The sequence below is a fragment of the Ptychodera flava genome, unplaced genomic scaffold (genome assembly GCF_041260155.1).
Source record: "Ptychodera flava strain L36383 unplaced genomic scaffold, AS_Pfla_20210202 Scaffold_45__1_contigs__length_1260105_pilon, whole genome shotgun sequence".
NCBI classification, from domain to species: Eukaryota; Metazoa; Hemichordata; class Enteropneusta; family Ptychoderidae; genus Ptychodera; species Ptychodera flava.
Genome location: NW_027248367.1, coordinates 172,830 through 198,817, shown reverse-complemented (window position 1 = coordinate 198,817; position 25,988 = coordinate 172,830). Strand labels below are relative to the sequence as shown.

The following is a 25,988-nucleotide window of genomic DNA, read 5'->3' as shown; positions in this document are numbered from 1 at the left end:
GTTCAGTATAAAGTTACCATATTTTGTTCATTGTGTTTTGAGCTGATAATTGGATACCCATTAGTTTCAACGGTTTTCGTATTTAGCCTGTTAATCCTGTAAAATTTATACCACTCACTACATAAAAAATAATCGGTGAAGTTTTTTTTTGTGGCACAGGCCTGGAGAAGGTCAAATCTCCTAAAGCTCTAAATCATCTGCGCACATTCTGTGATTAGTGTTTCGTCACACTGCCTAAACAGCCACGTTCTCTAGATAGGAACCTCAGTTTTTATAGGATATTGTCAGTATAGAATAGCAATTTGTTAATTAAAAATCACATCAATATATTGAAACTAAGAATGGATGTATTACTGCCAAGATTGTGAGCATGCAGGCTGCCTGGCCATACTAACGGCGTACATACTCACGGCTGTGAGGAGATCAAATGTAATCAATATAATATAAATGTCAAAGGGCACAATAATCTAACACACATGTCAACACATATTCTTCAACCATACCAGTCAGACTAACGCAATAATGTGTTGCAGTGTTATTTCTATCGAATTACACTGAGAAACCTGTCTGGTACCTCTCACTGCATATTTCCCCAACCTCAAACACAAAATACCAGACCATATTTTGATTTTGATTTATTTGGCAGACAAAGAAAAAAGGAAGCACAATAAACCCACTGAAAATAACAAATTAAATTCAACAATAGAATAAAAGTCACCATGGCAAATCTAGTGACAGGGAAACACACTGGCTGAAAAATCTTAAATTCAAAATGGCTGCTATTCATTTGCTAACTCCTGGGGGATTAAGATTTCAAGTTTCACGAAAATAACCAGGTGAAAACCTCATTTACTCGACAGCCTTAAAACTGAACCAATGCAAAATGCATACCAGTAAAGAATTGGGAAAAATTTAAGCGTCAAAATGTCTGTCCTCTGTGCGTCCTACCCAAGTTATGAGCAGTTCACCGACAGACTGACAAAATATACGAGATACAGGCGATGGAAGATCAACGTAGAAATGAATACATATGGCAAGGCTATTAACCATGAACAGTAACTTTATTCTATGTATTAAATCTATGAAATCTTAATTATACTTGTTGATATATCACTTGCACTTATAAATATCGAGTATATATTTTGATGGAATAAAATGATTTCATGTCCCATTGACTTTGATTGGAAAAATTAAAAATGATATTTAATGAGCGGAACATTGCTGATAGATACCAGTATACAGTTAACAGAATATTAAAACCCATTTACAGGTAACTAAAGTGATTATTTTATTGTATTTGAAAACCCACTTGTTACTTTTTATAACTGATAAAATGTTGAACATGCAATTTGTATACTCTTCTCATTTTTTTTCGTCCGGTGGAGTGACATCCTGACCATGTTATGACCTTTCAAAAAGGACTAATGGACATGGTCACTACGTACGAGAATTTTCCGTACTGAACGATGAAATATATTTTGGAATAAAATACTTATCACTTGAAAGGGCAAAGATTTCATGATATCTTTTTGTGTTTTTGTTTGTTTTGTTTTAAGAGGGTGGGAGACAAAATGAAGTTCGCTGAAATGATGCAAAATACACAAAACACAGGCAATGAAATTTCAAATTAGAAGAAAATGAAAAAAACAATGTATAATTAATAACGGTTCCTTTACTATGCGCAATCATCAGTTAACTCTTGATTAAAGTTGTCAAAACGTAACGTGCTCTTAAAAATATCCGAGTACATGTTTCCATTGTTGATGTAAGAAATCTAATTTCTTGTCTATGTGACTGTGTGATAGGAAAATCTGCATGACAATATTGAACGTACTGTTTATGGAGACAGTGATTACATACCGGTATCCTTTAAACTCAATAGGATAGCAAGGATAACAAGAGTTATATATTTTGTAAACCGAATTATCAATCAGTATTACGAAGTTTGACCCGTGTAATTGCATGTTCACACATGGAGAAACTTGGCTTGTGTACGTGATATTAAAAGGCATTATTTTGTGAGGACAATATCTCCCACATGTACAAATAACTACTTTTATGACAACCAGGAACTTATGAATCATTACACATGCGCCTAACTGATAATATTTAATCGTTAGAAAAGAATGAAAATTACTAAAATGCACTTTATACGTTTTAACAAATTACATTGATTAATTGACATGATGTAACATTTCCTATGGTTATTGAAAACGTATTAACTTAAATAAACCACAGAGATTCAAAGCAAGATTTGTCAAAGTTGAGTCATTGATCAATCTGACAGTCAATCTGCCATTTTCAAATTATAAAATACGTTTACTACACTTTTGCGTGAATCAATGCTCCATTTGAAACATCAATATTATTCTATTTATGCAGAATAACTCAATAATAAACGTTAGGATAGATAATAATGAAATGTGTAAATTAAAATTTAATTGCAATACCAAGCAGAAATGTATTTGTACGCCTGTGAACGCGTTTAGATTTCAAAGCACCATCCCTTCAGCGAAGAGAATCATTAAGCAAGAAACGTACCTTCTGTTCTCATACACACTGCTACTTTCCCAAGTAACTACCATGCCGTGTCGAAAGGAATGGAAGAGTATACACCTTTCTTGTAAAATCGACTATAGCATGAAGATTGGCGGGCAACGGAGAGAGTTCGCATTTAAGTTAAAGAAAACGTCCGGCAAAATTATTTTCCAAAAGATAATTATACTAAATGATGCACCACCTCTCTAATGCAGAAACTCTAGAGACCCAGTGTTCAACATCTTGATAAATATTCAGGAGAAGTTTGACTGTGTCCAAGTTACGAGCATTCATACTGGAAAGCCCAGCCCAGGGAGGGATCATCTGGAGGCGGCGGATTAAAGGTATAGCCATCATCATCTCCAACATGGCAATTCAGGTAGGCATTGTCGTATGCAGTTTGTCCAGTAGACGTATAGATTCCAGTTGTTGGACCATTGATGTTGTTATCGGGTACTTGAAAAGTGACCTGAGAGCCAGCAATGGTGATTCCACCGGTATTGGCTACGAATGTTGTCAAACCAGGGTTAATACCATTGTTATTTGTTCCCAGTTGGCAATTTGGATAGGATGGGCTGATACTTACGACAGTTTTGTCTACACCATGACTTGTAGCACTACCTGGTGGTACATTGTTATAGGGATTTCCCTCTCGTATTTGACCGCTACATTTAAACTCAATGCAGGCAGCAGATATGCCTGCTTGGTCGCTAAATTTCGAATTGTCCGTTCGAAATCCATAAGATATGCCTGCAACTTCCGGTACGTCACCTCCGGAGCTAGAGATGGTAAACCGCGCTACGTTTGTTCCGATGACAGATATTTTGATGAAGCACGCCCTCTTTTGATTTCCTTCAAAGGCGTACCAAGACAATGGAACTCGGGGGTCTTCTTCTTGTTGATTTATTGTATTATAGTCTTCTAAACCTGTTTCAGGCAAGACGAAAGCTACAAAGTTCTCACTGGTGTCAGCGGAAGACACTCTGTTTCTGCGATCCATATATCAGAAAACTGCCAATACAATGGACCATAGTCTTGATTAACGATTACATCATAATCATAGTTAGGATCGTCATAAATCCAGTCATACCAAGTATTATCATATGCCAACTGGGGTGTGATGCCATCCATGGACGCAAACCCTGATTCGTCTCCTGGTTGCGGTAACACAAACGATTGTAACAGGTTATTCGGCCATGCAGCTGGATGGATATTTGTCGGGACATTGCTTAGATGAATCGGGGATAAAATCTCGTGTTCATATTTTGCATTTACATGGGTCTTGAATAAGTTTCCACTTCTGTCGCAGAATGACATCAAACAAGCACTGCCGTCCTGTGACGTTTGACTTTTGCTGAAGTAATATAGAAAGCCCAAACCAAACTGATTGGTAGGATCTGCTGCAACAACCGTGATAAGTGCATTCTGCAGATTACCACTGAAGTTGCTGTCGTCATAAACTCGAACTTTCAAGAAACATATGAACCTGTCCTCCGGTGTATCGAAATTAAAAATATTCATGTCATAACCAATTATATCAATGTTTCCGATAAGGAACTCTTCACTTTGTCGTTTACGTCGTCCGCTTTGTGAAACTTTTAGAGCACCGATATTATCCCACTGTCCACTGAGACTATTCAGTTCCCACAAATGAACTCGATGTTCACCATTATCATCGACATCATTCAAGTCAATTCCAGCCTTTGACGCATCGATAGAGACCTGAATTGGTTTGTCAATTCGCAACTTGTTTCCATCTGTGTCTTCAAATTTCAATGAAAACATACCAGTATGTTCTCAATGGCTGTGAGTTTCCCTCGACGTCTCTTGTAGTCAGATCACTTGGCATGACGTCCACAGCAGCAGGGTCAGAGGGGTCATAAAATGTGACGTCAGCTTCTACTTCGCCAGTGTAGAGACTACCATCTTCTTTGTAAAAGGAGTTTCCTTCAACCTGTAAGTTAGCCTTGACATCAGTATTACCGAGAACAATGACTGAAGGTTTGTCTCCTGGGATGGTGACGGTTTCACCCTTCCTATACAGTGACACCACAAGATAAACACTAGATTGGTCATCGTTCAAAGGCATCACCTTCACCGTTTCAGCATAGTAGTTCCAGCGATCTTTAAATCTTAAAACCAGTTTCTTAGTGCCCTTTGGCATTTCAAAATCAAACAAACCATTTTCATCTGTCTGACCGACCTCTTCATCACCAAAGTAGATATACCCACCCACTAGCGGAATGCTCGAGTCCTTCCCTGTACCTGCCGCACTCCCTCACACTGTAATTGTTTGTCGTCCGCATTGAGTACACCCACAACCAGTTACAACCTGCACTGATATGCTGAACAAGTCACACTCAACGCTGTGCAATTCAGTGGAAGTTGCCATACAGCAGTATTCCTCTTCATCAGTACATTGAGTTGTGTTTCCCAGCATACCAGGACATCTCTCTCCTGAACACCTTCCAACGCTGTAGTAGCCTGCATTTCCAGCAGAGGAACATCCCTCTGGCAACTTCATCATGTAGGCTAGAGGTGTAGAATGGCATACCGCTCTAGCTCCTAATGACGTCATATAACCAGATATGAACTGAAAATGCTCACGTGTTTCATACAGTTATGTGTAAATTTGAACCTTTGCCACATGTTTGCAACTTCATTGAAAGTATTATGATCAACATAATGAACAATAATCACCGCTGATTAATTCTCAAAGGTCATGAGTATACAAATATGTAATTAGCTGAAATAAAAATATTAAAGTTCTTTGACTGCTGTCATTTATATAGCAAGTGTAATTACCGTTGGCCAAGTCCTTCAGCCATATATGCCGAGCTGTGAAAGCTCATTAGATATGCAAATTGTAAATTAGCTGACATGAAAATGTGAAATGACTTTCGATATTGTTTTAACCAGGTATATCATCAATGTTGTCATGTTTTGCCAACTTTGATCAAGTAAATCCCAGTATATATCCCTAATAAGCAAAGTTCATTAAATATGTAAATTAGGAATTGACTTAAGTAAAAATGCTTAATGATTGTCAATAATGTTGTATCATGGTATCTGCAATATATGTAGCAAGTTTTGTCAACTTTGGTCGAGTCAATTCAGATATATATCTCTAATTAGGAAAGTTCATTAAACATGCAAATTAGGAATTGCTGAAGAGAAATGATTAATGACTTTCAATAATATTGTATTACAGTGTCTGAAATGTACATAGCAAGTTACATCAATTTTGATCAAGTCAATTCAGATGAATATCCCTAAGTATGAAAATTCATTTAATATGCAAATTAGGAATTGGCTGAAGTAAAAATAGCGTCAATGACACTGTAGCTCCATCCTGGACTATTTAGTGTTTGTTTCTGGTCAGATATTTGAACATGTGTGAAAGGGATAAAGTGCATGAAGTGAAAATACTTTAAATGAAATGTACTGAAGACAGTGAAATATGTTTAATGTAATTATTCAGAATATAAATGGAAAAAATACAGAATTAGATATATCGAATACTGTGATACAACCATTAACTCAACAAGTCATTTACAATGACATAGTCCCACTTGTAATAGGAGTACTAGTCTTGATGGGGCAGGAAAATGTGGTCATTAAGAAGTATCATTGGAGTGTATATGTTGAGATCTATGGGCACATAGGTCTATGTCGTTGTTCCCAATTTGAAACACATGAGGCATGTCTAAGTTACGGTTCTAAATCGGGAAAAAAGATCAGACCTCTAGCAGTATTGGCCAGCCAGAAAATACATATGCGCATTATAAATGAGGTACAAGATGTGACATCTTAAGGTCTAATCCTATCAAAATTGGAGGGTATAGAACTTGTGGTTACTGAAATATGCATATATATGTATAATCAAGGTCAAAGGTCATCAAGGTCACATGACATTTTCAAAAAAAAAAATTATATTCCTAATTAATCCCTATATGCCAAAAAATCAGATCTCTAGCTCTATTCGCTTGCCCAGAATTAGATGTGTACATAATTAATGAGGTAAAGCGTGTGTTGTCATAAGGTCTCCCATCCTACTAAATACAAAGGACATAGCACTTGTGGTTACTTATTTATTGACATAAACATATATTTTAGGTAAGAGGTCATCGAGGTCACATGACATTTGGTCAAAAATTTCTCTCCTATAGTTATCCCTATATACCAAAAATCAGACATCCAGCTCTATTGGCTCGCTCAGAATGAGATATGCGCATAATTATTGAGGTACAGTATGTGGCGTCATAACGTGTCCCATCATACCAAACATGAAGGGTGTAGCACTTGTGGTTACCGAGTTATGGAAAAATATGTATATTGGAGGTCAAAGGTCACCGAGGTCACGTGACATTTTGTCAAAAAAAAATTGTATTGCTAAGTTATCCCTATATACCAAAAATCAGACCTCTAGCTCTATTGGCTCGCTCAGAATTAGATATGCGCATAATTAATGAGGTACAATATGTGGCGTCATAAGGTGTCCCATCATACCATACATGAAGGCTGTAGCACTTGTGGTTACTGAGTTATGGACAAATATGTATATTTGAGGTCAAAGGTCACCGAGGTCACGTGACATTTTGTCAAAAAAATTGTATTGCTAAGTTATCCCTATATACCAACCAGATATGAACTGAAAATGCTCACGTGTTTCATTATATATTGCATTTATGTGCAAGTTTGAACCTTTGCTACATGCTTTGCTACATTTAAAGTGTTATGATCAACACAATGAATTTCACCACAGATCAATTCTAAAGGTCATTAAGTATTCAAATATGTAATTAGCTGAAATAAAAATAATTAATTTCTTTGAGTACTGTCATTGTATCACAATATAGCATGTGTAATTACCTTTGGTCAAGTCCTTCAAGCTCTATATGCCAAACCGTGAAAGCTTGTTAGCTATTTATGCAAATTATGAATTAGCTGACATGAAAATGCAAAATGACTTTCAATACTGTTATAACCTGGTATAATGATCAATGTACACAGCATGTTTCGCCAAATTTTATCAAGTAAATGCCAGTATATATCCCTAATTTGGAAGGTTCATTAAATATGCATATTGGGAATTGGCTGAAAAAAATGTCAAATGACTTTCAATAATCTTGTATCATAGTATCTTTAATGTACATAGCAAGTTTTGCCAACTTTGGTCAAGTCAAAACAGATAAATATCGCTAATAAATGCGGGATATCGGACCGCAGGCGGGCGAAGATTGCATTATAAGCGCGCCAACCCAAACTCACTGCATGGACATCACATTTACGAAATCGAAGTCCAAAGTCAACTACGTCATTGTTAGAATAAGAGAGGGTTTTCCATCACACGGGAGCATACCACCACAAATTTTGCACAGATGGCGTTGCACTGGCATTGAAAAAGGGTGCATGGGAGCATGGGAACGCGGGCAGTTTCCCTCGCTATGGGTAGGAAATGCATTGAGCAAGACACACTTCCGGGTTCGCAAAAAAACGAGGATCCCATTTACGGGCGCTCAAATATAACTATTTGCTGTGATACATAGCAGAGGCTATATGTTTGTGATGCTGAGAATAACATCAGTAAATAAATGACGGGTTTTAAAAGTTGACGTTTTTTGCGATGAAACAGACTTCTGAAGGTAGCTCGCTTGGGGAACACGTCATCCCAGCCGCTGTCCGCTTTGACCCCAGTAATTCACACTGGTTTTGGTCGGCCCCAGGTACCCAAGTCACTTCGACCCCGTCACACTTTTGCCTACATGTCCACGGAGACGATTCAACATGTTCCACAACAAAGCCAAGACAAAAATTGAAAATATCAATAAAATGGCTTCACAAAGGCTGAAATACACGATACTCGATGAAGTATGAAGTTAATGAAATGAAATCAAAATTGACAACACAAGTGTTTGTCTCGGGTAATACCACTTGAAGTGACTATTCTACAGACTGTTTTTTTCCATACAGTGCAGTATTTGTCAGTGACAAATAATCTTTCCAATACATTTTTTTGCGATGAGCTGGAAATTTGATTAATATCGAGTTAATGTACATAAATATTCCGTTATTTACTGGGACACGTTTATTTTCTCGATCTGCTATCTGCGGACTACGTGCTGAAGTACATTGACTGTTCATGTCAACGATCGTTTCTCCCTCTGCAGAGTTTCTGTATCCCGTTCAACAACGCTGTACCTCGATCACACGATAGTGACGCTATGTAGCTGTGCAGTATTGAAACTTATCATAAAATGGCCACCTCGTCTAACAGTAACACGTATTGTCGGGATTATCGTACGGAAAAAAGACTGCAAAAGTAAGACTTATGAATCTTCATCAGAATTGAACACATCATGATTGTACACGAGTATCAACCGTGAATGCACGTTGAGCTCGGCAGTTACACAAGCATGGTACGCTACATGCATAGCCCTACGAGTATGGCGACAGTGTCCGGCTTTGGCTACGCGGCGCCTACCGGAGGTGGGAGGCGGCGTAGCCAAAGCCGGACACTCTCGTCATACTCGTAGGGCTAGCTACATGCACTGCCGCGATGCCGATCGTATGCATTCCAAGGCCTATCCCGGAATTTGTTTCACAAACAACCTCAAAGGAGAGCAAACATACTTCTATGGACAATGACGAACACGTTTCTTGGCGAAGCAAAATCAAAACAGTGCAGAAGTACATGAAGTAGGTCATGGCCTTGGACTCTGTGCACGAACCTGATTGGACACTTCAATACCTTTGACCCAAAGTTTTTATTCATCAGCACTTCCATGCCATGAGGCTAGGTAAGAACTAGCCCTGCGTACGATGCTGTGTGTTCCGCTACAGCTAATAACCCCGCTCACCACAGCCCTGCAAAGACCCGTACGTAGAGTTGGTGACTTCAAATCCATTTTTGGACTTGACGTAAAAAGCCAAATTACTGCCGAAATTCAGCGTTCTTGGGCCCAAGTCGTATCCCTGCCTACCTCAGCTACTCGATCGCTTCCAAAAATGCCAGTCTTTTATTCTTTTTTCGTAAATAACCGTCGATGTCGGCAACTCTCTCGCTAGCCCTGCGTACGTACGCAGTGTACGCTGTGCATTCCCTGTGTGCGTTCCTAACACACAGCGGAAGCGATCGAGTAGCTGAGGTAGGCCGGGATACGACTTGGGCCCAAGAACGCTGATTTCGGCAGTAATTTGGCTTTTACGTCAAGTCCAAAATGGATTTGAAGTCACCAACTCTACGTACGGGTCTTTGCAGGGCTGTGGTGAGCGGGGCTATTAGCTGTAGCGGAACACACAGCATCGTACGCAGGGCTAGGTAGAGAACGTATGTAGGCCTACTCATTTCTGGCGATCGAGCAGCGAGGGAAACAATCAATTACCAAGGATAAAGCTAATTTGCTAAACGATATTTTATCTTGAATAGTGAGTTGAATGAGTAATAAAATATCATATTTTTAATGTTCAATACGAGGTTGAAACACGGAGGGACCGTGTTGAAACCAGAGCTATCCAGCTGTAGCCAACCTGGACAAGCACATTTCACAGCGCCCTCAAACAGTCGATTGTTTTCACTTGTCATACGCGGCGTAACAGAAAAATTAAAACTTTCATAACTTCATTAATATCCAAGCCACGCCCACCAAAACCTTTTCAGTTCTAGCCATTTGAATTCTGAAGATGTCTACCAAATTTGACTGAAATACGTTCAGCCGTTTTTGAGAAAATGGACCAACAGACAGACAGAACACACAGACACACAGACAGACAGACAGACAGACAGACAGACATCGCTGCGACATATGCTCACGTGTTCACACGTGAGCAAAAAATCAGACCTCTAGCTCTATTGGCTCGCTCAAAATTAGATATGCGCATAATTAATGAGGTACAATATGTGGCGTCATAAGGTGTTTCATCATACCATACATGAAGGCTGTAGCACTTGTGGTTACTGAGTTATGGACAAATATGTATATTTGAGGTCAAAGGTCACCGAGGTCACGTGACATTTTGTCAAAAAATTGTATTGCTAAGTTATCCCTATATACCAAAAATCAGACCTCTAGCTCTATTGGCTCGCTCAAAATTAGATATGCGCATAATTAATGAGGTGCAATACGTGCGTCATAAGCTGTCCCATCATACCATACATGAAGGCTGTAGCACTTGTGGTTACTGAGTTATGGACAAATATGTATATTTGAGGTCAAAGGTCACCGAGGTCACGTGACATTTTGTCAAAAAAATTGTATTGCTAAATTATCCCTAAATACCAAAAATCAGACCTCTAGCTCTATTGGCTGGCTCAGAATTAGATATGCGCATAATTAATGAGGTACAGGATGTGGTGTCATAAGGTCTCCCATCATACCAAATATGAAGGGTGTAGCACTTGGGGTTACTTAGTTATGGCCATATATGTATATTTGAGGTCAAAGGTCATTGGGGTCACATGACATTTTGTCAAAAAATTGTATTGCTAAGTTATACCTATATACCAAAAATCAGACCTCTAGCTCTATTTGCTGGCTCACAATTAGATATGCACATAATTAATAAGGTACAGGATGTGATGTCATAAGGTCTCCCATCATACCAAATATGAAGGGTGTAGCACTTGTGGTTACTGAGTTATGGACATATACTCATATTTAAGGTCAAAGGTCATCGAGATCACATGACATTTTGTCAAAAAATTTGTATTGCTAAGTTATCCCTATATACTTATTTTCACTTTGTTTAGTGTGATTAGATATTATTTTAGCTGAAAAAAGGGTCCAGGGAAAGTAAGGAAAATCCAGTATTCCACAGTGTAACAATTGGCTGAAAATATAAAATTTCTTTCAGAATCCGAAACCGAATCCGAAACCGAATCCGAAACCGAGTCTAATTTCAGCATCGTCTAGCCAGAGTGTATATAGCGCCCTCAAACCACAGATACCGGCTTCCCATAGACTACCATGTATCAGAAAAATTAAAACTGTGATAACTTCATTAATATGCAAGCCACGCCCACCAAAACCTTTTCAGTTCTAGCCATTTGAATTCTGAAGATGTCTACCAAATTTGACTGAAATACGTTCAGCCGTTTTTGAGAAAATGGACCAACAGACAGACAGACACACAGACAGACAGACGGACAGACAGACAGACAGACAGACAGACATCGCTGCGACATATGCTCACGTGTGTGAACACGTGAGCAAAAAATACAGGAGTTTGTAATTAAATTTAAAAAGGTGGTACATGCAAATATACAGAAAGTGGAATAGCATCAGAATCATTCATATACACTTCTCTTCTAGTCTATTTTGATGTGTATCCAAGTATAAAATTCCAAAAAATTCCTAAATGGTGACCAAAAGTGATCCTTTCTTACAGGGCAGGTTGACTTAACAGCTGCTAATATACCTCACACTCAAGATATCAGTGTTATCAAGATTTTCCAGTAAAATTGTCAGCGATCACAAATTTAAAGTACAGGCGTATCCCTCTCGGAGTGTGCCACACTATTAGTAAATAAATCATAAACAGCTGAGATTTAGCTTTTAATTGACCAAAGCTTCATCCAGGCCAAAACTCTAAGGAACATTTTACAGACATCGCATGATGTTATTAAGTCCTACGGGGAACAGTTTATGCAGAATCGATGTCTTTGGCTGGAACATTCTTCGTTTATATGTCGTTATTTTCATAAACTATCGCAGTGGCATAAATAAAGCCTCGGGGATTACATATCGAAAGGATCTAAAGGACAGCAATTGTGAATAATTTACCGTTGATGAACAATGTTGCGGGTTCCGAGTATTGTGCACCAGCATCGTTATTTGCTCTGCATGTGTACTGACCACCGTCAGATAACTCCAGGTTGGTCAACGTCATCGAGTTCTCAAAGTACTGTTCGAAATTCAGAATGTCGCCATCTTTGAACCTAAGAGAAAATGAACAGGGGAAATGTTAAGTATGTTTAGTGTTTGATGAAGATTAAGAAATTTTAAGTTGCGACTGTTTACCAAATTTACTGTTGGGCCTTTCAGACTTGCCATTACATACTGGTTACCGGCAGCCAATATTCCTGTGAAGCAATCAGTTGCAAATGAATATAAATAATGAAGACTTATCCTACAGATTGCACTACCTTTCTGCTTTCACATAATCTTACATCACTCATTGCAGGAAGACGGACATTTTCTCTCGTTTAGTAATACATATCTACCGCAGGATACTCAATTAAATACAATTTTGTGCTCCATTAAAACGAAGCTAGATGTCAGTTTCAGATTATTTTGTAACATTTTAGCATATAATGCAATAAACAATAATACCATAAAACTGAAAACATCGAAGTAACGTCTTTATAATATCACTCACTCACCATTCATAATAGCTTGGAGGAGGAACTCCATGTGCTTCACAACAAAGAGTTACACTTTGACCTTGTTGTCGGACTTTGGACTGTGGGTGTTCTGTTATTACCGGTGATTCTGAGGATGAAGGTCAAATTAATCTGCTAAGGGACGGGGCAATTCTAACCAAGGGGGAGGGTGCACTAATAACAGAAGGAGGAACATCTTAGTTTTAAAGAACTTTCCCCTTAATGAAATAAAAATGACTTAAACCTCGCAAAAATTTCAAACAACAACGACACTCCCCCGAGAAATTGCAGCATGTCAAAGATTAAAAATGATCCTCCGCGTTGTTTCCTTGCAGCGCCTACTCCCTCTAAAAATCTTTCTTTCCCTAAAGATCCCTCAGCCATAGACCCTACGATGAGATGTTATCGCTAGAGTCTGAGTGACAACTTCATTTGAGCAAGACAGAAAACGTGGTTTTCCAGTAACATCACACAAACGAATTTCAAAAACCAATATTGGGGTGTTTTCTTTTGGAACCTAATTTATAATCAGCAGAACAATGTGTTCTTTTCCAGGATGGAGAAAGAAAATAATAATTGTCGATTAAGATTTTGTAAAACTGCACCCCAAATGTTTTCATTGACTTGTACGAAGACATTTGAATTGGATAGTTCAGTTAATATGACAAAATACACAGGTTGAGTGAAAAAGTCTGCAACATCTCAATAGATCCTAAAATAATTTCTCGGCAGATTTCAGTTTTTGTCATCATAAAGTGCTCAACTAATTTTTTATTTTCCGAATTTGATTTTGATTGAGTATGCTTAATTCCTATGATGTATCAAGTAAAAATATGCCGAATTTTACGGTGAAGCAGCAAAAATTGGTAAGCTGAACAAACCTCATGGCTGTGAAGACTTTATCAATATCTCTTTAACTACTGAAATCCAATATAGATATCATCTAAACACGATTGGAACTAATTTGGGATAAATTGGATGGTAAAGTAATGTCGATTTAATCTGCAATGCAAGCTAATCTTCTTTTCTTATTAAGTTATACACTTGTTTTTATGAGTAATTTGTAGTATTGCAACATTCAGCTATAAAGCATGTAACACTTTTGAGAAATTTGAAAAATATAAGCTCCAATTATCCAAAATTAGTTCCAGTCCTGTTTCTATAAAAAGTACATGTGACGGTGCTAATCTGTCACGTACCTTGTCGACTCAATTCAATAGTAAGCAAGTCCAAGTCTCGCTTCTTCCGTGATTCTGAAAATGTTACTTCCCTGACGAATTTTTCCCTTTCCACAATCAATATATAGTCATTCACGCATACACCTTCAAGCATGAAGTGCCCAGTGTCGTTCGAATGACCAATGGCCTCGAGTGGATATTCTGCTCTGTATATGATAGCGCCCTCTAAAGGTTTCCCGTACACATCTTGGACAATGCCATCAATAGTATCACCATCACAAATACAAAATAAACATAGAGGATCCAGCTGCCCCATAGAGCAAGTTTGTGAACAATCTAAAAAATAAAATGTGACATTTCTGAATATATTTCTTGATTTAACTTTTCTCACAACAGACAGGTAAGCTTATGTACTGTCATAGATCTTTACATCAGGAAAAACTACCGTACATTTTAGCTAGGCCAGTTTTGGACTAGCAATATGACAATTTTGATTTTTTGTTAAATAAAAAAACAATGAGAATGTTATCGAATGTTACAGTTTCTGTCCCTCAATAAGTGTACGAGAACATATCGCTGAAAGAAAGAAACACGATTAACCTAAAGCCATATCGACATTAAAGGATAATTGCAGCACTGCCAATGGAAGCACAAGCAAATGTTGTTCAAAATGCCATCATTTGTCATTTCATTTAGTCCAACTTTTTGATGGCAATATGAAATCTCTCACGAAATATTTTCGTAAAGCTTCGCTCCCCCTTTTCGACCCTCTCCGATTTGGCTTCTAGGTCACTTCAGCCTTTATTTCGTTTCTGCAACACACCATTTAATTTTTTGTGCAGAAAAAAGCATTTTTTTCACGACGCCATTTTCGGGTAAAGTTCTATAGGTTGTTACTAGGGAAGACCTTATGCCCTACCTGGACAGTTCCAGCCACCACAGGTCCGTGACTGTGTTGGATTACCAACACATGTCTTTGTCTCGTCAAGTGAGTAACATGTCCTTGAACGTATCTGGCTTCCACCACCACACGTGACGTCACAGGCAGACCATTCACCCCAGGTTACCCAGCCTGTGCTTCCTACTCAACACATATATGAGTATTTTCAGAGAAACAGATAGACAGAGAGACAGACAGAGAAACAGACAGAGAATGAGAGAGAGAGAGAGAGAGAGAGAGAGAGAGAGAGAGAGAGAGAGAGAATGTATGGACCCCGGGATGGACGGGTGGATGGAAGGAGAGAGCATGAGTAAGAAGGAGTACAGAGGGAGATAGAGACACAAGGACAGAAACAGAGAAAAAAGACCGACAAAGAGTCAGAGAGATAGACAAAGAAGCTCTCACAGATACACAAAAGCAAACCGACAAACATACGGGGACAGACAGACAGAAAAGAGACGGACAATACACGAACAGAGAAGTATCATGGCTAGTGTAAGAAACTGTAGATTGTTAGAGATAAAAATAGGTGAATTGGGAATATCCTAAGTATGAAATTTTACATTAATATTAATAAAACGACTTTCATATTTCATCTGGGTTGGCCTTTAATTCTTTTCTGCAATACTTGATAAAAAGGATAAGGGAGCCGTCATTACTTACGGCCGGGGGTCGGAGGAATTTCATGGGAAACTCCGAAATTTCGAGTACCCCCTGCCAACAATGATGAACTTGAGTACCCCCCTCTCTAACTCAGAATTTTGACTGACTCCCCAAACTTAGAAAAGTTTAATACCAATACATGTATTTTTAAAATGTACAAAAATACAAAAATAGTAAAGACCTTTCAAATCTGATATACCTTGCTAAATTATCATCGGTTATCTCATGACGGTTGAAAAAGGTGAAACCAACAAAATGAAATTCGAAGTTACAACAAAATAAAAGCTAATGCTAAAACCAGTATCCAACCATATAGTAGGGTATGTGATAGGGTTTTCACTAGGATATCTGACTGGATAGAATTTGAAAGTACGGTGGGAGGGGGGGGGTTGGCGAAAGGCTGATTGGAATAAGAGGGGCTCTTCCCTATCTTGTATGGAAAATGTTGAGAAATTGACGTGTGCAAAGGTGCAGTCTGCTGCAATCTGAGAGGTTTGAATTAGTTATTTTTTACTAAGTAATAACACTGTTAGAACATCCCCAGGGGGGATAGCACGAGAGGGGGTACCATTCCTTCCGTCGATCCTTTCAATTTCGTGATCTTTCTAAATGAGCCTTTCATTATATAAGACATTTCCAGCCATAAATTATGGTTCCAACACTTTATCAAACCAAAGATGATGGCATTTGACGTCATCATTCGTGCCAGGCTGTTCTATCTCGTCCACTGACACACTATACGTTGAATGGTTTAGTCTGTTCGTTCTGTGTAACAAAGCTGTTCTATTGTGAAGAATGAATGCAACATTCTTTTACTGACTGATGAAAGTGGGTCGCGATTATAAATATTCTTTTGTCAGTCAGTCACTAGAAAGACGTTCTTTCTTTACACATTGGCTGCTGCAGCATGATTCATAACATTGGAGGTCATGACCTGACTGCTTCATTGTGCTAAGTGAAATGTACAGATCCTTCTCCTATTCCTCATCAATTCTATGGAACAAACTGCCAGCTCCTATTCGATCAGCCCCGGACATTCGCACCTTCAGATTTATGCTCAAGACTCATTTCTTCAAGAGAGCTTACTTGTGACCTAGTGTAAAGCGCCAGTGAACATTGCTGATGGATACTAGGCGCTATGTAAATTATTTAACCTATCCTATCCTATCCTATGTAAAGTTTGTGTAATTCGCTAAACCCCCAGTGTAGCTTGTACTTCGAAACGGACACTCCATAACAGATCTATTTTCATTTAAATTTTAAGGAAATGGTCATAAAACCAAACAACATAAACAAATTACAAATTATGCCCAACCCAAGACCAGATATGTACCGTTAGAAAGCCGCTTGACACTTACACACATTATCCTTGCTAAACAATCACACGTAAAAATGTTTTGTGGATTCTTACAATGCAAGATGAACAGAAATTTAAGCATCTGCTGACATTTTCGTTTTCAGTGTTTTGCTAAGAAAGTATATAATTACTATTTATTTCCCTACCCCCGTCATGGCCATATCTTTTGACATTGTATTTTGACAGAAAGTAATAGTACGAGAATAAAGGGAATGAAGTGAAAATAACATCAAAGCTTATAGTCCGTGGGCTGGAGGGGCCAACCGTGCAACCCCCTCCCCCATAAACCTACTGTAAGGGTATTTTTTGTTCTTTGGGATCTGCTGAACTAGAAAAAAGATGTTAACATTGGATATTTTGGGATGCACTACCTGTCTGCACTGGCTTTTGATTTGTATGTACCGCAAAAAATGGCGAAAAATGGGTAGGGGTAGGGGGTACTATATCCTCCCCTAAATTGTGTAAACTAGCATGAAATAGCACAAACCTTACATTTTTGGAAAGCTCAGATACTGATCTTTCTGAGGAATACCAACTTTAGCAAAATTAATTTGTGTACATAGAATAGGACGACTTTAAAATGAATTTTTTTGACAATTTTGAAATTTTTTACCCAAATGCCATGTAACAATTGTGATTTACTTTTATTAAGCAAAATTTTCACAACTTTTTGTGTTTAAATTATTTATTCCGACATATTAAACAAGAAAAAAAGTGTTAACATCAGATATTTAACTATACACTACTTCTCTGGCGTCAATTTTGAATTGCGTGTATCTGTATGGGGTGTACAAAAGCTGGGGGTAGGGGTACAACATTCTTTCCTTGATGAAGTTAACTGGCTTGAAATGCCATAACCTTATAGTTTTAGAAAGCTTAGATACTGGTCTTTCTAAAATGCATAAGGTTTTAGTAAAAAAAATATGACGTCATAGAATTGGATAACTTTAAATCGATTTTTTTCTGGTAATTCAGCAATTTTAACCGGAAGAAAATACGATAACTATTGTTTCCTCCCAATGAAGCAATCAAACAGCTTTATGGATGTTATTTACTAATTGCAATGTGCTGAAGAAGAAAATAAATGTCAAAATTGGGTATTTACAATGAATTATTGTCTCTACTCATTAAAATTGCAAGTTTTGCTACATTGGTATATCGTGAATGGTCATTTTATTGTTATGCAATGAACTAATGCACAGGCTTAAAAAGAAGACTTTAAAACGCACACACATAGTCATATTTCCATTTTCTCCTAAAGTAAATAGATTGTTGATGACTGTCTATTTTTATAATTTACTTTTTAAATATTTTTTTATAAATTAATTTTGATAAGACGTATTTGGAAAATTGTCTATGCCTCCTTGTCTTACTTATACAGCAAGCATTACTAACAATCTATTAGGCCTTGGGCTAAAGAGGGCGTCTACGTGTACACCCCCCCCCCCCACCGCACTGGATAACAAACCTGTATTTTTCAGAAGCCTTGGGATCCCTAGAATAGTAAATAGGATTTTAACAGACAAAATATAGAGACTCAATAGCTGTTACGGTCATGTTTAATGAAGGGTACCTCAAAATCACGATTTTGTGACCCACATGGATTTTTGTCAAACCTGTCTTCATATACGTCATCTGCTGAGCTTACTGTTTAACATGACCTGGCTTATGGGGTATCATTAGAACGGTGATTTATTCTTCTTGAAAATGGTATATAGAAATATGTAATATCTTCTATAGTTTTCATGAAATAGGGCCATAATTTACCCCATATCCCAAAGTTTATGTCGCAAATTACTGTCAAAACTAATCTAAATTCTACCAATTATTTACCTAGACATAATACAAAGGGCAATGCTGTGTATTAACTTTGTGTTATTTGCTACACGTACATGTTAGAAACCTGAAATAAACTTTTGACAGAAAAAGTATTGGTATCCTGTAGCTGTAATAGTCATATTTTGAACATAAAGAGGCATATGCGGTATCATTTGAAAGTTAATTTACTTTTCTTTAAAATGATATGTTGCAGTATGCAATATCTTCTACACTTTTCATGAAATGAGACCAAAACTTACCCTATACCCCAAAGTTTTATGTTGCAAGTTACAGTAAAAAAAATGTCAAATTCTACCAATTATTTTCCTAGACACTTTACAAAAGGCAATGCTTTGTATAAAATATATTTTATTTGGTACAGGGACATGTCAAAAATATGAGTTAGACTTTTAACAGACAAAATATTGGGATTGAATGACTGTTATTTGCATGTTTTGAAGGGTACCGTGAAGTCAGAGTATTAACGACTCGCATACGTTTTTGTTAAATGTGTCGTCTTGTAAGTCATCTGCTCAGCTTACTTTTTTGCATAACCTAGCTTATGGGCTGCCATTAGAAAGACAATTTATTTGGCTTTAAAATGACATATTGTAATATACAATATCTTCTATAGTTTTCATGAAATAGGACCAAATCTTACCCCATACCCCAAAGTTTTATGTCGTAAATTACTGTCAAAACTAACATTTAATTTTGAAAAATTATATAAAAAAGACAAACTTTGTATGAAACCTATTTTATTTGTTACAGGGACATTTTCAACTATGAAAGATACCATTAACAGGATAATTATTGCGATTTAATAGCTGTTAGCATCATGGTTTGAAGGATAGCAGGATATGTTGCTGAAACCCGTGAAATTTTATTAAACAGGTTTACATGAAATTTATCTGCCAACCTTTATTTTGTCCATAACCCAGATTGTAGGGTATGATTACAAAGATTTTATCACTCTTATTTTTAGCATATCATAAAGTGCATTATCATCTTAAGTTGTAATGAAATAGCAAAAAACCTCATCACCCCAGCCCGTTGTTTGATTTGCAAACTACATCTGTTCTAAAACTTTGCAGTTTGCGAATTTGGGATATGGGGTAAGTTTTGGTCCTATTTCATGAAAACTATTGAAGATATTAAATACTACATTATGTCGGTTGCTTTTTTGCAAAAATTGTCTTTCCAATGATAGCCCATAAGATAGGTTAGAGTAAAAAGTAAGCTCAGCAGATGACTTACAAGATGACACATTTAACAAAACACATACGAGTGGGCAAGACTGTGACTTTACGGTACCCTTCAAAACATGACAGCAGCAACCATTCGATCCAGTATTTTTGTCTGTTAAAAGTCTATCTCATATTTGTGACATGTCTCTGTAGCAAATAAAACAGATTTCATACAAATCATTGTCTTTTGTAATATGTCTAGGTAAAAGTTTGGTAGAATTTGAAATCAGTAGTGACAGTAATTTGCAATATAAACTTAGGGGTATGGGGTAAGTTTTGGTCTTATTTCCTGAACACTAAAGAAGATATTGTATATTACAATATGTTATATCAAAGGAAAAAAAAACCTTTTTAATGATACCCCAATAGCCAACTTATGTTAAAAAAATAAGCTCAGCAGATGACTTACAATAAGACAGGTTAAACAAAAACGTATGTGAGTTGGCAATACCATGATTTTGTGGTACCCTTCAAAATATTACTGTTACAGCTACAGCATCACAATATTTTTTCTGTTAAAAGTTCGTTTCAAGTTTCTAACATGAACCTGTAGCAAATAAACTAAATTTAATACAAATCATTGCCCTTTGTATTATGTCCCGGTAAATAGTTGGCAGAATTTGAGATTAGTTTTGACTGTAATTTGGAACATGAAACTTTGGGGTGTGGAGTAAGTTGTGGTCCTATTTCATAAAACCGTAAAAGATATTGCATATTGCAATATATTATTTTAAAGAAGAGTAAATTAACTTTCTAATGATGCCCAACTTGCTACGTTATAATAAAAAATAAGCTCAGTAGGCGACTTACAAGAAGACAGCATTTAACGAAAATGTATGCGAGTTGGCAATACTGTGATTTTGCAGTACCATTCAAAATATGACTGTTACAGCTACAGCATCCGGATATTTTTGTGTTAAAAGTTTATTTCGAGTTTCTAACATGTACCTGTATCAAATAAAACAATTTGATACAAAGCATTGCCTTTTGTATAATGTCTAGGTAAATAATTGGTAGAATTTAAGATTAGTTTTGACAGTAATTTACGACATAAAACTTTGGGGTATGGGGTAGAGTTTGGTCCTATTTCATGAAAACTATAGAAGATATTGTATATTACAATATGTCATTTAAAGCCAAATGAATTGTCTTTCTAATGACAGCCCATAAGCTTGGTTATGGTAAAATGTAAGCTGAGCAGATGACTTACAAGACGACACATTTAACAAAAAACATATGCGAGTCAGTAATACACTGACTTCACGGTACCCTTCAAAACATGCAAGTAACAGTCATTCAATCCCAATATTTTGTCTGTTAAAAGTCTAACTCATATTTTTGACATGTCCCTGTACCAAATAAAATATATTTTATACAAAGCATTGCCTTTTGTAAAGTGTCTAGGAAAATAATTGGTAGAATTTGACATTAGTTTTGACTGTAACTTGCAACATAAAACTTTGGGGTATGGGGTAAGTTTTGGTCTCATTTCATGAAAACTATAGAATATATTGCATATTGCAATATATCATTTTAAAGAAAAGTAAATTAACTTTCAAATGATACCGCATATGTCTCTTTATTTTCAAAATAAGGTCAGCAGAAGACTTACAAGAAGACAGGTTTAACAAACACGAATTTGATTCAGTAATACTGTGATTTTGCGGAACCCTTCAAAATATGACTATTACAGCTACAGGATACCAATACTTTTCTGTCAAAAGTTTATTTCAGGTTTCTAACATGTACCTGTAGCAAATAACACAAAGTTAATACACAGCATTGCCCTTTGTATTATGTCTAGGTAAATAATTGGTAGAATTTAGATTAGTGTTGACAGTAATTTGCGACATAAACTTTGGGATATGGGATAAATTATGGCCCTATTTCATGAAAACTATAGAAGATATTACATATTTCTATATACCATTTTCAAGAAGAATAAATCACCGTTCTAATGGTACCCCATAAGCCAGGTCATGTTAAACAGTAAGCTCAGCAGATGACGTACATGAAGACAGGTTTGACAAAAATCCATGTGGGTCACAAAATCGTGATTTTGTGGTACCCTTCAAAACATGACCGTAACAGCTATTGAGTCCCTATATTTTGTCTGTTAAAATCCTATTTCCTATTCTAGGGATCCCGAGGCTTCTGAAAAATACAGGTTTGTTATCCGATGCGGTTGGGGGGCGGGGAGGTGCACGTAGACGCCCTCTTTAGCCCAAGGCCTAATAGATTGTCAGTAATGCTTGCTGTATAAGTAAGACAAGGAGGCATAGACAATTTTCCAAATACGTCTTATCAAAATTATTTTATAAAAAAATATTTAAAAAGTAAATTATTAATATAGCCAGTCATCAACAATCTATTTACTTTAGGAGAAAATGGAAATATGACTATGTGTGTGCGTTTTAAAGTCTTCTTTTTGAGCCTGTGCATTAGTTCTTTGCATAACAATAAAATGCCCATTCGAGATATACCAATGTAGCAAAACTTGCAATTTTAGTGAGTAGAGACAATAATTCATTGTAAATACCCAATTTTGACATTTATTTTCTTCTTCAGCACATTACAATTAGTAAATAACATCCATAAATCTGTTTGATTTGCTGTATTAAAAGGAAACAATAGTTATCGTATTTTCTTCCGGTTAAAATTGCTGAATTACCAGAAAAAATCGATTTAAAGTTATCCAATTCTATGACGTCATATTTTTTTTTACTAAAACCTTATGCATTTTAGAAAGACCAGTATCTAAGCTTTCTAAAACTATAAGGTATATGGCATTTCAAGCCAGTTTACTTCATCAAGGAAAGAATGTTGTACCCCTACCCCCAGCTTTTGTACACCCCATACAGATACACGCAATTCAAAATTGACGCCAGAGAAGTAGTGTATAGTTAAATATCTGATGTTAACACTTTTTTTCTTGTTTAATATGTCGGAATAAATAATTTAAACACAAAAAGTTGTGAAAATTTTGCTTAATAAAAAGTAAATCACAATTGTTACATGGTATTTTGGGTAAAAAATTTCAAAATTGTCAAAAAAATTCATTTTAAAGTCGTCCTATTCTATGTACACAAATTAATTTTGCTAAAGTTGGTATTCCTCAGAAAGATCAGTATCTGAGCTTTCCAAAAATGTAAGGTTTGTGCTATTTCATGCTAGTTTACTCAATTTAGGGGAGGATATAGTACCCCTACCCCTACCCATTTTTCGCCATTTTTTTGCGGTACATACAAATCAAAAACCAGTGCAGACAGGTAGTGCATCCCAAAATATCCAATGTTAACATCTTTTTTCTAGTTCAGCAGATCCCAAAGAACAAAAAAATTCCCATGTAGTAGGTTTATGGGGGGGGGTGCACGGTGGGCCCCTCCAGCCCACGGACTATTACATCTTGGTCTAGCTAACGGTCGGGAAAAAAGGAAGAATTATTTCATCTTCCCCTCTGCCTACTGAACAGTTATCGAACGACCTACACCGCATAGCTTGAAATGACCTCCGACTATTTTACGACGTTCTTCTTCCTCACAAATCGGTGAACCCCATTAGTCCTTGTCCGCTGACATTGTGGAGTTCGGTGACAAAATTCGTTTAAGGAACTTAAGGAAGCCCGATCTTAGAATGCTTCCATACAGCAGATACACATTACACATGCCTCTTTACGGCAACAGCTCAGCGCTACCCGTTACCTCTTGATTTTTGCGTAGGTCAGCGGAGCGGAAACTATTGCTCTGGCTCGCGAGAATGCAGATACGAAAACGGGGCCCGCACATTACTTTTTGCATTTTATCGCAATCACAACTCGATAATATCGTTTCAAGATTTAGCAATTGTCGTATTTTAATGAAATGACGAAATGGTGATATCACAACGAAGTAAGGTCCCTAACAATGCGCATGTGCATGCGTAGAGGGTTCGGGTTCTCGTACCCGAATTTCCACATAGACGACAAAACAGCCTGAGGTTTTTCTTTGTAGTTTTGGTCCGGAGACAACAAACGACTAGTTCATGCTATAAAACACACTTTAACGTATCGGGCATGACGGGTTCAACAATCTCAAGTAATGATTTATTTGGTACTTTGAAATTTGAACATTACTCTTTGGTACAAATGTTGCATTTTCTTCTCAGAGACAGTGACAATCATGTTTTAATGGATTTTAATTTACTCACCTCTGATGTAAGGTGGCGGATCTGGTCTTGGTGAATCTGTTGTTGAAGACACATCTGAAATAGTGGCAATAAAAATGAAACGTTATCGTCAAGCACAGTAAAAATAACACTCCTTCGGGTTTTTTGGCAAAGTTATGGGAGCTTTGAGTGACTTGATTAATTTTTTTACGAACCAACAAAATATTCCACCGATTTGGACTATATTTCACAAACTGTCAACAAGTTATAGAGGCATCATATGTTATACTGGCAGTGTTTACAGAACAAATTCTGAATTTTTCCACAAGCAGCGAAAGGAAAAGAAAAGAAAACCTAATGCTCAACAAAACTGCCCTAAAAGTTGCAATGATTAAGTTATATATTTGTCACTATATTTGTTAAATTCCAAAGTGGCGAGGGGTGGCGATTACGAAAATTAATTTTAATTATTCTTCCTAGTTTTGTGTAATACCCGATATTGAGTGAATGTACGTATTACAATTATTGACATTGCAAAGAAAACACGAGACAGAAAAAACATATTGGTATACTGCATCGCCATGTCCCGAATTACTAATTTGAACCAATCGTAGTTATCAGCGCTACAAAACTTCCACCGAAGTTCTCTCAATTTACAGGCTGTGAATGTGTGAATAGTCTTGGTCAAAACTGTTTGTTTAAATTTACTTTCTGATCTTTAAGCGTCTCATACAATTAACATCACTATAATTATCTCGATTTCACATCAAGAGTGCCACATCATCATAAAAAATGTAAGATATTAATTTTTTTAATAACATATACCGAGATATCTTTATAAATTTGCACAGAACAGAAAAAATAATAAAAAGAGATTGAACGATATATCAAGAAAGTTATCAATACAGGAAGTCAGGGTGGTTGGTGCACAGAAAAGCTGCTTCTTGTCAACGCCTCCGATTTTATGCCCCTCAAAGGGAAAACTAAAAATCCATAAAACAAAATTTAGTTCTTGTTATTTTCTTTCTTAACAACAATTATGAAGTTGCCAAGTCAAGAATATCTTTCGGTGAGCAAATCCGGCTAATTTAGTTTAAAAAATAAACGAACAAGAGTTGTTTACAATAACTGTCCGAATTTTTGGTGACTAAGGTGAAAGTGTTTCAGTCCAGAGAAAAACCAGCACTGTGAATATTGACAACACCACAGGCTGAGGCGATGGCAACGAAAAATATTCTTACAGAAAATCACCAAGTAGTTGTAATAGCTGTTAACAACATGAAAGGGTTATATTTAAGTTTGCTGAGCTTAGTAACTGAGCTACTCCAAATATCAAATCAGAGAGAGAGAGAGAGAGAGGAGAGAGAGAGACCCATTAAACCCACTTTCATCTTTCGTGTCATCCTTTATCAAAAAATACGCCAAGCATCCTACGGTCACTGCTAAACACACCAGCACGACCACCACAAACACGATGATCTTCGTTTTCTTTCCACAACGGCCAGATTTTACGGTAGCATATTCGGATTTGTCAGTCAGATCTGTGCTGTTCATCTTTGACAGCGGGTTACCCTCCGACTTGGCAGAATCCTTCAACAAACTCTTTATCTCCGCAAATGTAACGTCAAAATGTCACTGCTTCTCTTATACGTGGTTTGTTACCTAGAGCGATGTTTACTTCTGTTTTGCCACTCCAGATGAGCAACATTTTATCTAACTTTAA

The 25,988-nt window shown here is 36.9% G+C and overlaps 1 protein-coding gene across 1 annotated transcript; it reads right to left on the bottom strand.

Moving 5' to 3' along the window:
- Positions 1–629: 629 nt before the first annotated feature.
- On the bottom strand, positions 630–25,819 carry LOC139128176 (cartilage intermediate layer protein 1-like). The gene is made up of 7 exons (XM_070694012.1): positions 25,651–25,819; positions 24,308–24,361; positions 15,017–15,178; positions 14,119–14,433; positions 12,920–13,028; positions 12,321–12,475; positions 630–5,103 (listed from the first exon to the last, which is right to left on the bottom strand). Exons 1-7 carry the CDS (start codon positions 25,817–25,819, stop codon positions 4,817–4,819), a joined length of 1,251 nt encoding a protein of 416 aa, XP_070550113.1. The 3' UTR covers positions 630–4,816.
- Positions 25,820–25,988: the final 169 nt, after the last annotated feature.

What these genes read in the sequence shown, in the direction of transcription:
- LOC139128176 (XM_070694012.1), bottom strand. Translation starts at nt 25,819, where the DNA reads ATGAACAGCACAGATCTGACTGACAAATCCGAATATGCTACCGTAAAA. An exon ending in GGATGACACGAAAGATGAAA is followed by an intron (nt 24,362 to 25,650) that starts GTGGGTTTAATG and finishes CCACTATTTCAG; the next exon opens with ATGTGTCTTCAACAACAGAT. An exon ending in CCTCCAAGCTATTATGAATG is followed by an intron (nt 12,476 to 12,919) that starts GTGAGTGAGTGA and finishes ATTTTCTCTTAG; the next exon opens with GTTCAAAGATGGCGACATTC.